Below are 15,662 nucleotides of genomic sequence, written 5' to 3'. Positions count from 1 at the left end.
CGTCATTTCTTACACATACTGCAGCTTAATTTTCAACCTGATAAGCAGAGGAGGTTTCATTTGTAGAATACAGCATAAAGAATAATAGATAATCAGTAGGAGGCTGTTTTGGTCTTCAAAAAGTAAAATCCTCTTTGATAAGCTGGTCAAACAGGATTTATGTTTATACATATTGATATTTATTTAGATCCTACTGTTATTTGAAATAGAAAGGTTGCAGCCTTGTTTCCCCTGCCCTGTGAGCTGTGAGATTTGAGAGTGAGCTCAAAGAGATGTGAGCTGCTTCACATAAAAATCCTTCAACTTCAGGAAAAGGGCAAAACATTTTGAATTCGTTTTCAGAGAGTGGTTGAACAACAAAGAGCTGAAAATGGTCTGCTTTTAAAGCATCTAGTGTTGCCATAATACTAGAATTTCAGTACTGGTAGCTGTCAAACAATACTGACACCTGTCTCAAAACCAGAGCAGTAGAAATACAAGTTAAATCTACCCAGTGAGGTGATTTCTTGCTTTTAATAACCAAAAGTCACAAGCAAACTCTGGCCCTTAAGCTTATCTGCACAAAAACACTAGAACGTTTTTGGCTAAAATATAAATTATGAACTCTTTTTTTAAGTTTTGGTTCTTTTGAGCACTCCTTTTATAAATAAACAAAGATTGTGATACTATAAGGCATGTGCTATCAGAAGGTCTCAAAGAATTGGTAATGCTGACAACTGTATTGGACAGTAACAGCCTTACATATTATAATGTTTGTAGTTAAACTTCTTTTTTCAGTAGCTTTACGGTAGCATTGTTGTTTGTAGAAGAGTTGAGGCATCCAAGCTTCTTTTTCAATTAATCAATGGATCTTTATTTGTGCATTGCCAAATTTTATCTCAATACACTTCACAAAGAGCTCAGGTCCAGCTCATCTTTGTTACAGCATAAATTTACCAGGAGGAGTGTTTGAGATAACTTTGATTATGAATAGCCTCTATACAGCAAAGATTGTCACAGTCCAAAAATTAAACTTACATTACAAATTGAAGATGCCATCCTATACAGTCCTGTGCATAAGAATTATTCATCTAGGGTGCTAAAGATTCACTGCGGGGCCAAATGTGCAGCAACCCGAGGCTGAAGACGGGTGGCCAGATTTAAGCTCGACAGCACCTATTTCCTCTGGACCTTTTCACCTATGGTAACACACCCAGAGACTGCTGATGGTATTTGGGTACCTAGGACATTCACAGCTCAACCAGTGGCTACCCTACTACTCTCCTTGGCCGAAACCCTAAGTCAGTATAATTTTCAAGTCCTCAACCATTAGAATTAGAACATAATTTAAGTTTATTAAACGAACCTCCCAATGACAACTTTTTTTTTCTTTTTCGAAAATAAAAAACTCAAAATGCACTGTTCCAAATTATTATGCACAACAGAGTATCGAAACATTTCACAGGTCGTAAAGTACTGAAAATGGTCATTTGTTTAATCTGCTGCATTAGGAGGTCATTTTTACTTAAATTAAAAGCTTTTTCAATCAAAAAAAGTCTTAACAGGCCAAGTTCCATGTTAACATTGGACCCCTTCTTTGATATCACGTTGACAATTCTTGCATCCATTGAACTTGTGAGTTTTTGGAGAGTTTCTGCTTGAATTTCTTTGCAAGATGTCAGAATATCCTCCCAGAGCTGCAGTTTTGATGTAAACTGCCTCCCACCCTTATAGATCTTTAGCTTGAGGATGCTCCAAAGGTTCTCAGTAGGGTTGAGGTCAGGGGAGGATGGGGGCCACACCATGAGTTTCTCTCCTTTTATGCCCAAAGCAGCCAATGACACAGAGGTATTCTTTGCAGCATGAGATGGTGCATTGTCGTGCATGAAGATAATTTTGCTACGAAAGGCTTTTTGTACCATGGAAGAAAGTGGTCAGTCAGAAACTATATGCTTTGCCGAGGTCATTTTTGCACCTTCAGGGACCCTAAAGGGGCTTAACAGCTCTATTCCCATGATTCTGGCCTGAAACATGACTCTACCACCTCCTTGCTGATGTTGCAGCCTTGTTGGGACATGGTGGCCATCCACCAACCATCCACTACTCCTCCATCTGGACCATCCAGGGTTGCACAGCACTCATCAGTAAACAAGACTGTTTGAAAATGAGTCTTCATGTATTTCTGTGCCCACTGCAACCGTTTCTGCTTGTGAGCATTGGTTAGGGGTGGCCGAATAGTAGATTTATGCATGACTGCATGCCTCTGGAGGATCCTGCATTGCCAAATTTTATCTCAATAAAAACTGGGACTCCAGTTTGCTGCTTTGTAATGGCATTTTAGCAGCTGCTCTCTTAATTGATGAATTTGTCTGGCAGAAACCTTCCTCATTACGCCTTTATTTGCACAAACCTGTCTGCCTCAAATCAGCCTCAAATTTCTTCACAGTACGATGATCACGCTTAAGTTTTCCTGAAATATCTAATGTTTTCATACCTTGGCCAAGGCATTGCACTATTTGATGCTTTTCAGCAGCAGAGAGATCCTTTTTCTTTCCCTCATTGCTTGAAACCTGTGGCCGGCTTAGTAATGTGGAACATCCTTCTTAAGTAGTTTTCTTTTAAATGGTCTCACCTGGCAAACTAATTATCACAGGTGTCTGAGATTGATTTCAGTGATCCACAGAGCCCCGAGACACAAAACTATCCATGAGTTTAATTGAAAAATAAAAAATTGAATTTGTATGACACTAAAATCCAATTTGCTAAATAATTTGGAACATGGCGTAAAGTGCACCCCCAGCTACTGCCTCATTCGCTGAAAATAGCGCTAATTGATCTATCCTTTCTCAGACCAGGCACAATCATTTCAGCTTGAAGCTTTGCAGGATGACAGACATGGAATCTGTCCAGTCCATTGGTTTTGCCCCAAAAAGGATAAGAAAATATAAGGAGCTAAAAAAGAAAACAAGAAAGGACAGTTTATTTCTATCTTCCTTTCTATATGCTTCACATAATGTATGCTATTGTGTAAAAACACCACAATAGGAATGTTATAAGTATAAATGAACTCGTCAGTAAACCCTGATTCTGATCTTGACTGTTGTTCTTGTCACAGCTGAAGATGTTCCCTCTCCATGCAGCACCCCGTCCTCCTCCAGCTGGGAGAGATGCAGCTTCACTGAGTGTAAGTGAATGTAACACATAGAAATGCCACTGAATTGGCCTGACTGCTTCCTCCATTAAGACCTTTGACATCAGCTCTTCTTCTGTTCGATGCCGTTGTCTTTTTCTGAGTCAGAAACAGAAAATAATTGATATTTTAGTCCCTCATCTCTTAAGCGGTGACGTAAATCGACATAGTTTATGCCTTGTGTTGACAAATGCTGTCTGGACCTTTAAATAAAAAAAGATAATGAGCCGATACTGAAGGTGCAAACACACTCGCACACAAACAAGAGGAGTTGTTCCACCTACAGAGGAGAAACTACTGCGGGAGTCTATGACCTCTGCTGCCTTTAGTGCATCTCAGTGGGTGTGTTTTACCTCTTTATTATGTGAGTCTCCTGTAGAGAACTAAATAGAAAAGAGTCAGAAAATGCCACTGCTTTTTTCCTCTTCCTTCCTCTCTTGTATAACTCTGCGTCTCTCTCTGCATGTCTGTCTCCAAGTCTCTCAAAGGAGTCCGTCTGTGTCCTCCGACCAATCACAGAAAACAGTGGAGAGCCTTTTTTCCGCCAGGTGGGTGTTTGGACTACCTGGCCTCATAAATGTTCTCTAGCTGTGTTCCCTGCCTCTGTATTAGCAAACACAAGGACATCAGCCTTACTTTTATTATTTCTAACCGCTGCTTTAAAGACGGGGGAACTTTTAAAAGCCTTCATTTTTGTTGGTTTCTCTCACCAAATTAGGCTTTAAAGGCTCTAAAGTTAGGCCTTTTTAAAGCAAGACTTGCAGCCATATAGGCTTAATGAGGCTGTACTTAGAAGGAGCGGCATGGGTGAAAACCCAGGATTCATAGAAAAGCGGCAAGATGCTATTAAGCATGGGGTTAATGGCATACATTTTCAGTCTTTCCTGTAAGGCATTCACAGTGGTGCACTTAGAGATTCACAAAAGAGACGGAAATAGTTACATAATAATGAGAATACAAAAAGAGAGCTGAGAGGGCTAAGTATTAACTTTTTCTTACTTTCTCAACTCAACAAAGCAGCCAAATTATCACAGTGAGCATTTCCTCTCCCCTATCTTTTCTCTTGATCTCTTTCAGGACGTACTGCTGTTTTCCAAGTCAAATTAAATGTCAAATGTATTTATTTTGTCAGTTTGATATTCGATATAACACAATTAATTTATTTAGGGACAAAAGTAATCCAAACCTACCTGGCCCTATGTGGAAAAGTCATTGCCTCCCACTTGTTAAATCATCAATCAACAGTGATTAACCACAATTTTTTGTAAAGCTAAGTTCACTGTCATAAGCCACACCTAGGCCTGATAACTGCCAAACTAGTCGAATCAAGAAACCATGAAATCGAACCTGTGAGCAGTAAAAGTCATTACCCACAAATGGAGAAAACTTGGAACAGTGACAACCCTTCCCAGGAGTGGCCAGCCTACCAAAATTATTCCAGAGGTGCATAGACAACTTATCCAGGAGTTCACAGAAGAACCTGGGACAACATCTAAAGACCTGCACACCTCACTTGGCTCAGTAAAGGCCAGCGTTCATGATTCATCAATAAGAAAAGGACTGGGCAAAAATGGCATACATGGGAGAGCTTCAGAGCCAGAACCAATACTGACCGAAAAAGAACACAAAGGCTCGACTCACATTTGACAAAAAATATCCTGATGATCCCAAAGACTTTTGGGAAAATATTATGTGGACTGATGAGACAAAATGCATGCACCATATTAAATTTGGAGTAAAGCTAACACAGTGTTTCATCACAAGAACATCATACCAACAGTCAAACATGGTGGTGATAGTGTGACTGCTTTGCAGCTTCAGAACCTGGACCACTTGAACCATGAAGTCTGCTCTCTACCACAAAATCCTCAAGGAGAGTATCTGGCCATCAGTTCAGGACCTCAAACTCAAGCACTGTTGGGTTATGCAGCAGGACCATGATCTGACACCAGCAAGTCCACCTCTGAATGGCTTTGAAAGAACAAAATAAAGGTTTTGGAGTGGCCTAGTCAAAGTCCAGACTAAAATCTGATTGAGATGCTCTGGCATGACCCTAAACAGGCGTTCATACTCAAAAACACTCCAGTGTGGCTGAATTTAAACAAAGAAGAGTGGGCCAAAATTCCTCCACAGTGATGTGAAATACTCAATGCCAGCTATCAAACGTTTGCTAACGCTTTGTATTTACTCAGGTTTTCTTTGTCTCATATTAAAATGTGTTTGATAAATCAGGTAGGGGGCAAATACTTTTTCACAGGATTGTAGCTGTCTGACTTGTCTGTGATAGCATTCATTAAGTTTTTTATGTCTGTGTTGCAGCTAAGCAGTATGTTAGTCCTTTACAACACCAAAAAAATCTAACAAATCTCAGTATTCAGTGTCCTGGACATTTTACAAAGTGCTTACTTATCTATGACTACTCTGCTGATCTTTTTGACAATGCTGCAACCACAGTTGTCAACAGAGCTGTCAGTCATGGCAATTGTGGTATTGAATCTGGCCCCCTTTTCCCCATTAATTAACTAATAAAGGGAGTCAGCATTTATGATTTATACTGCAGTCAGTCAACAGGGGGAGCTCTAAATATTTTAGCTTTATTTCCACATCTAAATATACAAAAACATGGTCCTGTATTTCAATCATAAGATATGTCAGGATTAAGACAAGATGGCTTTCCTCATCCTTTTACAAATCCCAATTCCAAAAAAGTTGGGACATTGTGTAAAATGTGAATCAAAACGGAATACAAAGATTTACAAACCATTTTCAATGTTTATTCAATTGAATACAGGAATAGACAAGATATTTAATCTTCAAACTGATCAAATTTTATTTGATACATACACAGTTTAAATAAAAGGTTGGAACAGGAACTAACAACACCCTACTGAACCAAACATTTTCAATGGGAGACAGGTCTGGGCTGCATGCAGGTCAATCTAGTACAATTATGCTGTTGTAACCCATGCAGAATGTGGCTTGGCATTGTCTTGTTGAAATCAGCACTTATTTTTTGGTGATATTATGGACTGTGGATGAGGAAATCTCTTGCAACTGAGGGATGTTGTTCATGAACTGTTGGGACTATTTCCCAATGCTGTCTTTCACAGACTGGACAACCTCTCACCATCAGTGATAGTGAATGACTGAGCCTTTCGGGAGTGCTCCTTTTTATCAAATCATCATACTATCACCTGTTGCCAATTAACCTACTAACCTGTGGAACATTCAAGGTCCTTATTTGAGCATTTCACAACTTCCACAGTCTTTTTTGCCTCCATCCCAACTTTTTTGGAACACGTTGCAGGCATCAAATTCAGCATGTGTATATGTTTAGAAAAAGTTTATCAGCTAGCACACTGAATATCTTGTCTTAATGCTTTATTTAGTTGAATATAGAAAGAGAAGGCTTTGCAATCCACTGGAATCAGTTTTTATTCACATTTTACACAATGCCCCAATTTTTTTGGAAGAGGGGTTTGTAGTAGCAGCAAATTCAGTGCAGTGTCAGTGTGTGATTTCCATGCTGTGATTTCCATGCTTCCTCCTCCACTCCTTAAGGTTGGCCCTCAGCAGGACTCGTCTCCTGACTCGCGCTGCCAAAGGATTCATGTGTCGATCTCACAGCAAGTCTGGCGATTCAATCGGAGAGAGTGAAAACGAGAACAAAGACTACATTCCTCTGGTGGGTAGCTGATCTGTGCTGTGAGTGCTCTGTGAGAACTCATGTTTTTTGATAGACACGTATTTGAACTGACTCTAGATTTGTCTGAAGAGATAGAGAGGTACCGGTGTTACGTCTTGTTCAGTCGGTGAGAGGCGGTTCAATGATCAGCTGTTCAGAGAAATCATGAATACTGCAGAGGGATACAGAGATTTAAATCCATTTTAACACCCTTATTTTAACATCATACCCTTTTCTTTCTTTGCTTCTGTCTTTCTTTCTGCTCTTTATGCATGAAGTTGCATACTTCCAGCACTACATGGTTTTACTATTAGGCAAAGCTGGGCAATTTCCTGGTGTTATGCTCGAAGTGGCCTCATGGCAGTCATTAAAGATGTTCATCAAACAATGAGGTACACGTCTGAAATGATTAATGATTTATTTTAAAAGTAAATAAAGGAATGAGTGAATAAAAGAGCACTCAAATGGATTTTTATAATCCAAACTAAGTCCCTGGGATTACACAGTCAAGTCCAAGCTCCAAAAAAGCCTGAAATTGTCTTCACATCCAGCAACTTAAGATTAGGTAGATACTTTTTGAGATATTGATACCAGAGTTCCTCGAACCCTTCTGCTCATTCGCCTCTGGCCTCTGACATCAACAAGGCATTTTCATCCAGCACAACTGCCACTCACTGGATATTTTCCTTTTTTCTGACCATTGTCTGTAAACCCTAGCAATGGTTTTGCGTGAAAATCCCAGTAGATCAGCAGTTTCTGAAGTACTTAAACCAGCCCATCATGCACCAACAATCACACCACGTTCAAAGTCACTTAAATCCCCTTTCTTCCCCATTCTGAAGCTCAGTTTGAATTTCAGCAAGTTGTCTTGACCATGTCTACATGCCTAAGTGCATTGAGTTATTGCCATAGCTAATAAAGTGGCCAATGAGTGTAAATTGTGTTTTGTTGATTTGTGTTATTGTAGTTCTGGTAATACTTTTCCCTTTTAGATGTCTTTTAATGTTCTTGAAAATCTTTAGCAATGCATGCAGTAAAACAGTTAAATTTGTTTATTGAAATAGTCGGCAAAAATTCATGATTGGTTAAACTAATTATCTAGCATTTGTTATAAACACGGGCTTGAAATCCCGGTCTAATGCTCTTTTAAACTGTAATGAACCTCCAGCCACAAAAGGCTGCTGTAGCTTCAGTTAATGGCTGCTGCTTTCCTGTCTGAGCTTTCCCACAGCACTTCACTGGACGTAAATATGAGAAGCTTAGCGGTTAGCATGTAGCAGGAACAGCGCAGTACGGCAGTTTTTTTAAGTAGAAATGGAAAAACATGTATGTATGCTGTCAGGAGATGAACCCATGCACTGTGTAACTACTGAACTGAAGTGAAAAGAGGCGACATATCAGGCTATATAGGCTGGCGGAGCTAGCTGCTAATGTTAGCCACACTGTACAGAGTATATTAGGCTCACATCACACCTGCTAACGCAGTGACCCTGTGAGGAATTTGACTATTTGTTTTTCCTCCTCAGACTAGTCGGTTAAACGCAATTTAACTGGGCATTTAGCTGAATGGGCAAATAGATTCCTAGAAACACCCTTAAAAGTCATTTAACTGTAAAAAGGTGCAGTGACTAAGAATGTTCCCAGGCGTCTATTTCCCCATTTGGCTACACATCTTTTAAAATTGAGTCTAAAGAGGAAAAAATACTTCGAAAATAGTCAAATTCCTGACAAGGTCATTGTGTCACCAGGTATGATGTGAGCCAGATATACTCTGTAGAGCCTGGCTAACATTAGCAGCTAGCTCAGCAGTCCTTCATTATTTTTTGCAGATTAATACGGTGCTTTGATATGTGGCTTCTTTTAACTTTGGTTCAGTAGTTATACGGTACTTGAGTTCAACTTTTGACAGCCTATACACCACTTTATTTCAATTTCTGCTTTAAAAAACTGTCAGACCACACTGTTCCTGCTACACGCTAACTGCTAAGCTACTCATGTTTGTTCAGTGAATTGTTAGGGGAAAGCTCTGACAGGAAGGCATCGGCCATTAACTGAAGCTACAGCGGCCTCTAGAGGCTGGAGGTTCATCACGGTTTTAAAAAGCATTAGACTGGGATTTCAAGCCTATGTTTATAGAAATGCCAGATAATTAGTTTAACTGACCCGTAAATCTTGCACTGGCTAATTTGATAAACAAATTTAATCGGTCAGCCATGTGCATTCCTAGCAGTGACCTAATCGAAGAACTTAACGTATGAATTGCCGTGTGATACATTGGTTGAAAGAGATAAAAATGTGTGATTTGTGATGGAAGAACAGATATAGCCCCCGATAGTGAGCATATTTTGTTATTTTCAAAAGTTACATCTGGGCTTCAGAAAAATTTAAAAATTACGATGAGGTCAGTTTGAGTCATGATGCTCCTTTAAGGCGGTGGTTCCCAACCTGGGGTCCAAGACTCCCTGGGGGGGTACCAAAGATCTCGGGGAGGTGTGAGGCTTTTTCTGCTCTGAGGTTGTCAAAATTAGATTTTCAAATATTAAGTAAAATCATGATAAAGCACTTAAACAGTTTATTAAATGGTATTTTGGTTAGAAAAACCTGCGAATAGCCTCTTCCCTAGGGTTTTATCATAAAAGAATTAAATGGATGTTGATTTTTGGCAACAATATGACTATATAATTGTTTTTGTTAGGGTCTTGGGGGTGCTCAGCTTGTCTTTTTAACAAGAAGGGTTGGGTCCAAGGAAAAATGATTGGGAACCACTGCTTTTGGGGACAATGAGCACGTACTGTTTGGTGTTTAAATATCAGAATTGGGTATGTCCTGTTGATCTCTGGCTTTGTTACCAAAAAAAAGAGACTTTAAAATCTTTTGTGCAATTGCTATGATTGCTTGGAGCTGAATAGGAAAAAAGGCCTCCTATTGATCTTTGCCTGGGGCCTCAAAATGACTAAAACAGATCCTGAAGCATGCTACCAAAGCTAAAACAGTGGTGATTTATTAGATAACTTTTTATTATTTGTTGATTTAAAACAGAGATTTGTGTAATTTTTAATTGCTTTGGTTATCATGGCGTCTTGGGACCTTAAATCTTTTGATTCTGCAAAATGAAAATAATGGAATTAGATTTCATGATAACTGTGTCTACCTCTGCCATCCATACATATCTTTCTTCACTGTCAGAGGACAAACAGATTCCATTAAAAGAGCCTTAGAAGACTAAAAATAAAACAGAAAATAACAAGACATCTGTCATGTCATTTTCTGATCCATTTCCCTCTGCACAGGTGTTGTTGCAGTTGGCCTGTGGTGCGTTTCCCTTGGACACAGCTCTGTGTGACGCCATCAACGTCCCCATGGATAAACTGAAGTGGACTTCACCCTTCAGCAGCCACCGCTCCAGCCTCTCCCACCTCTCTCACTCCAGCAGCCGCCGCACTGATAGCGCCGATGACGGACGCAGATCACCGTGTGAGCCAGAACCAAACCAGCAGCCTGCAGAGCACACTGTAGGCACACACAGCCCTTCTCACCTGTCCAGGAGCTCCTGGATGGACGCTGCTTCTCCCTCACTGGGGAGTCCCTCCATGTCCGCAGAACCCCAGCTGTCCCCTCACTCCCAGGCCGACAGCGGACGGGGCTCTGTGTCGGGTATCTTGGAGGCAGCATCGTCTGGTGGAAGCATAAAGAGCTTGCTGGATCCAGAGAGCATGGTGTGGGCGACGGCGGTGGCGCTCGCCTGGCTGGAGCACAGCTCTGCCAGTTATTTCATTGAGTGGGAAATGGTGGCCGCCAAAGCTAGCATGTGGTTAAGTGCACAAGAAATCCCAGAGGGCAAAGACTTAGCCTCCATTAAGGCTGCTGCCAACCAGCTCTTCATCATCCTCAGACACTGGGATGAAAACCTGCAGCTGAACATGCTCTGCTACAACCCCAACAGTGTCTGAGGCTGAAAATACACACCAGTGAAAGGACTCAACTCAATATGATACTATGCTAACCGAGGCTGTTCTTTTTTCTGTTCAGCAGTATGTTTCTTGGAGTCTGATTTGATGTTGCAGTGGTGAAAAACATGTTTTTGTTCTGTTTGTGTGCTGATCCTCCAAACATATCACAGGCTCTTCAGAGGCATTATGTGCAAGCTCTTACCTCGCTGGTGCCATATACTGTAGCCAGATCCCTGTTAGCAAGGGATCTAACCTGAGTTATGCCACAGATTTGAGTGTCATGGAGAGAAACGTCAGTGTGAATTTAGTAGCATTAACATCAGAGAAAACATGTTACAGTCGTCACATTGATGTTATGGGGAGAATCCTGCAGAAAAAAGAGAGAGAAAAGTGTTCCACTTGTTGGCACATACTGTTTTTACATCATGTAGAAATTTAAGATTTTATTTTAATTGTATAAAAACTCACTTAACAGCATCATGATGCATGCTAGCTGTGCTGCCTCTGTTATGATGCCTGTTCCCATTACTGTGTTGAGCCCAGATCAAACCAAAGGTTCACAACTAGAAAGGGAAAGTTGCAGCTGTGTAAACAGAGCTGCAGCAGCTTTAATCAAACTGGCTGCACTTCAGTTTGTTAAGTCACCACCAGCTGGTTTTAGATCAGACACAACATGTTAATCATGCAAAGCAGATGGATTGGTAAGATTCCATGGTTATCATTAGACGGATCCATTTTGCAAAGCTTCAAGCTGATGCTCTTGTTCCCGATCAGCAAAGATCAGGCCAGTCAGCATGAGTAGAAAAAGGAAGAGCTGTAGCTGTAAAGACTGCAAGCCTGTAAACAATGGCAGCTGGTGAAGAGAGTAGCATGAATGTAGTGTTTGCAGCAGTATTATCAGAACTGGAAAATATATATATTTTGAAAAATAGAAAAAAGAACTGGACTGAGAGCTTTTTTGGTGCAAAATATGTTCTGTGCTCCTTTCCCCACCAAGACTGGCAGGATTTTAATTTTACCAACTAGCTCCAATAATAGAGAATAATGACAGCTGTTTGTCAAGCTAGCTTTATCTAGTTTACTCCTGGGTGGCCAAATTTCCTTGCTCTGATTGGCCTGAAATGATCTTAAAGGTTCTGCCCTTCCAAAACACTGTCTATAGACTGGTACCCAGGAGGAAGGGGAATACATACCATACCTTCAATATGGGAAACAGCCTATTGGCGCATCATGTGATAAAATCATGTGTTACAATGAAAATTTGTGCCTCAGAGCTCAGTAAAACTGGTGACAAACTACACAATTTTAAGCGTGGTTATATGAGGAATTTGATCCTGACAATAGTTGGGGCAAGTCTCGAGTGAAGGCTCGTCCTCCACAGTTATTTGGCTGAATAATCTTCAACTGTTTGGTGTCAACACGGTTATTTTGCTCTAGGTCATAATGCCTTGGACAAAATACCCTCGACAACCAGACAGCAAGCTGACCTGCGGGATGTAAACATAACTATACTTTTATTCTGGACAGGATTTCATTCTGATGCTTCTCCTCATTTTATGATTTTTGCTGCAGCTGTAAAGCATACCAGGACAGCTTATCGTGAAGGGACAGCAACACACCAGAGCTGCCCTATGCATGTCCAAACGATTGCCCCCATTCTTTTCTTTGTACGAGCCCTGTCTGTCAGCAGCCTGACTTACCTAAATGGGACGTCCCGCAGCGATTTATGCCACTGCTCTGTTTCCAGTGCAGCTGGCTGTGACAGGCAAAATTTCTTCCTGTGAGAACAGCTGTCTTGTGCGTCTCTGCTCCCGAGTAGCTGCTCTGTTGGAGAGCACAGAAGAAAACATTTAGTTTCCTCTTTGGTTCGAGGTAAGGAATAAGTGGGAAGCCTCAGCTGCCAATGAAATTCCACGGCTCTTATGGTTTTTTCACTTACCTGGTGAGGCAGGAAGGCTAGTCCTGAGTGGGCTCTCGACTCTGGCACCAGGTGTTTGTCTCAGAAGTGGCTCGTGGGGAGTTTAAATGTTGTTGTGCTGCTGAGGTCTGTAATTCTAGTACAACTTCACTAACCCCCAAGGTGCATGAAGGATAAATGAAGTCTTGAAGGAAACAGAAAGCTCCAGCAACACTTAAAAAATTCAAAGAACAACTTTACTAGACTGATGCGTTTCAGCTTTTAGCCTTCACACTGGCGTGTGATAGGTGGGGCACGTGAGGCGCATCATATGATGCGATGTGATGTGGCGCAACACAACGCTGTTGCACAGATGTGTTAGGGGCTTTGGGCTACAGTAAATTTTATCAACTGTTATGGCTCACATATTTCCAAGAAGCGTACTGTTATCTTCAGTTGTTCTCCTGCTGAAATACAGTCTTGGTAGTTTGTTTTCTCTGCTCAAAAGAAGTGACAGCAATTCTTCTTAACAATGAAAAACACTCTGGGAATGACTAAAGAACCAACAACTCATAGTACATCACTGGTAGTTCCATTTACCACCAACAAATGGCTCCAAATTTGATTCTTCTCCTTTTTTATGTTTTTAATTTTTATTTTCTTATGACAATTGCAGCATTTCGGCTGTAGCGAGTACCTCACTATCAATGTCCTCATTCATATTCTAGAGTACATGATATACGCGGCTACAAGACAGGCATGAAAAGCAGAATTGGAAACTAAAGCAGAGAGAGTTGGTGCTAAGGAAGCGATACGTCGTCTCCACCAGTTGCAGCAGTGTGCTCTAACAGGCTTGCAAAACACTGCGGAGCAGCCCATCCCAAGTTTTGACTCGTCTCGTTGTGAATCTTTGGTCTGATCTGGGCTTTTGTCATTCTCTCCATATTTGCAGGCATAAAAAATATGCAAGAAGCTAAAGAATATATATGTTAACATTTGGATTTTAAAAAGAAAAAAACAGCCTGGCTTTGGTGTGAAAATATGAATGTATCCCAGCATGTTAACTACTGCTTTTCATTTAATATGTTTTATTTACATTTTTGCACTTTTTGAGCTGATGTAGAATTTTAACCACACATTTTCTTTTTAAATCAGAGTTACAGCCAAGGATTGGTTACAAGATTAAAGATCAAGTTAAAGGCTGGGGTTTATTTAAGTTTTACACCTCACTTGTTGTGGGGTTAATCCACACAAGCTAGATCTCATGTAGCGCTTGATTCTAATAAAAATAAAAGATATTTCCAGCTTGTAACTGTCAGGGTGTGAGGTTGTGCCACTAAATAAGCCAGCTAAAACAGATCATGCTAAGCAGGTTCAAACAGCCTAAATCTGGTCAGAATGCTGCGAATAAAAATGTAGACATTTAATCACATTTCATTAAAAAACACATTATGCCACAAACTATGAACTTAACACCAACATTATGAACAGCTGTATCCCCTTGAGACCCTGCATGCACATGGACATGCATTTTGGCTTTCTTACTAGATAGTAATGAATTTTGCAATCAGAATTTTAGATAACTGTTAAGATCTTCAGTAGAAGTTTAAACAATTTGCTATGACTGTTTGGGAAAATATCTTTCAAATTGTGAAAATTTTCATGAAATATTTGGGGGATATATTTGTAGATATTGGAGTAATTTGTTTGAGGCACTGGAGGGATTTGCTCTCAAAGTTTTGGGTATTTTCATGGGAAATAGGGGGATTAATTTGTGGATACTTGGAAATTGGATTAGAAATTTGGGGGACAGATTTTCCAAAATTTCCATAGAAATTACACAGATTTTTTTTTGTTAGTTATTGATAACTTGTTTTGAAATTTTAGGCTGAATTAGCTTTGAAACTTTTGATGAAATTTGTATTTCATATAAGGCTTTTGGGCAACAAGTTTGCCCCAAATATTTGGGAAATATTTTAGTTGTTTTTCATTATTTTTTGCATCTTTGTTATTATTATTTTTTATTATTTTTAAGAATTGTCACAGATTTTTTTGCAATGTCCTGGAAATTCTGGGGGGGATCTTTATGTTTGGGAGAGCTCTGGTAAATTCAAAGAAAATTTTCAAAGACCTCTGGAACTTTTAGTTCATACTTGGCAAAACAATTTTTCGTGACTCATCATGAGAGAAATGACATCACCAGATAAAACCAGATAAAAACGACTACATTTATAGAAGATGGCACATTGTATTTCATTGTGGTCCACAGTAACGAATAGTCAGCAAAAAGCCATAATTCTTCCATTGGTCCCAGATTTTGAAGTATCTCAATAACTGATTAGAGCGGTCAAATGTCACTCCCTGCTCTTCAGAGTGACCCTGCTTCTATTCAGGTTCTATTAACTGGCATTAGATGCGTCGAATGTTTATCTACTGGACTAAAGCAAAACAGGAAATAGAATAGAACAGATATTGACAACTGCAATTGCAACAGTTTTAATGACACCAGGTGCTACAAAATATGCTTTAAGGAAAAGTCAGACTTAAAAATCTACCAGTACTTGGTTAGACACAGTTGAAGAAAAGCTTTGGGTAAATTTTCAGCAATGTTTGAGCAAAGTACCCAAATGGATTGCTCTCATCTCGTAGACAGAGTGGCTTAAAATTCTGCAGGAACACTCATGGTCCTTTGTTCCCAGAGCCTGGCTGTTTAAAAGTAATCCAACAGGATTAAAGCTTTCAGCCAGGATTAAATCAGGAAATCGAGTTCTTCAAAAGAAAACAAAAAACGATCATGTAACAGGATGAAATCAGGCAATCTAATCCAGATAAAACCTCCAGTTTATGTCAAAACATTTGGAAATAATTGGGATTAGTGTACAAATACTCAAGTCGATACAGATCCCAGAAGAGAAATGGATTTAGGCTGGATTACTGAGGAAACATGCAAGAAAAGAGAAC

At 40.0% G+C, this 15,662-nt stretch overlaps 1 protein-coding gene across 1 annotated transcript in view; it reads left to right on the top strand.

The window, feature by feature from the left end:
• Nucleotides 1-10,804, top strand: part of vwa5b1 (von Willebrand factor A domain containing 5B1) — a 43,469-nt gene extending 32,665 nt beyond the window's left edge. The window contains exons 19-23 of the mRNA XM_041800057.1: nucleotides 1,847-1,849; nucleotides 3,095-3,163; nucleotides 3,648-3,717; nucleotides 6,731-6,854; nucleotides 10,145-10,804. Of these exons, the coding sequence (XP_041655991.1) occupies nucleotides 1,847-1,849; nucleotides 3,095-3,163; nucleotides 3,648-3,717; nucleotides 6,731-6,854; nucleotides 10,145-10,804 (926 nt within the window). The remainder of the gene's footprint in view (nucleotides 1-1,846; nucleotides 1,850-3,094; nucleotides 3,164-3,647; nucleotides 3,718-6,730; nucleotides 6,855-10,144) is intronic.
• Nucleotides 10,805-15,662: the final 4,858 nt, after the last annotated feature.

This window comes from Cheilinus undulatus, linkage group 11 (assembly GCF_018320785.1).
Source record: "Cheilinus undulatus linkage group 11, ASM1832078v1, whole genome shotgun sequence".
Lineage (NCBI taxonomy): Eukaryota > Metazoa > Chordata > Actinopteri > Labriformes > Labridae > Cheilinus > Cheilinus undulatus.
Note: the sequence above shows the minus strand (reverse complement) of the source record. Positions and strands in the feature narration are given on the sequence as shown.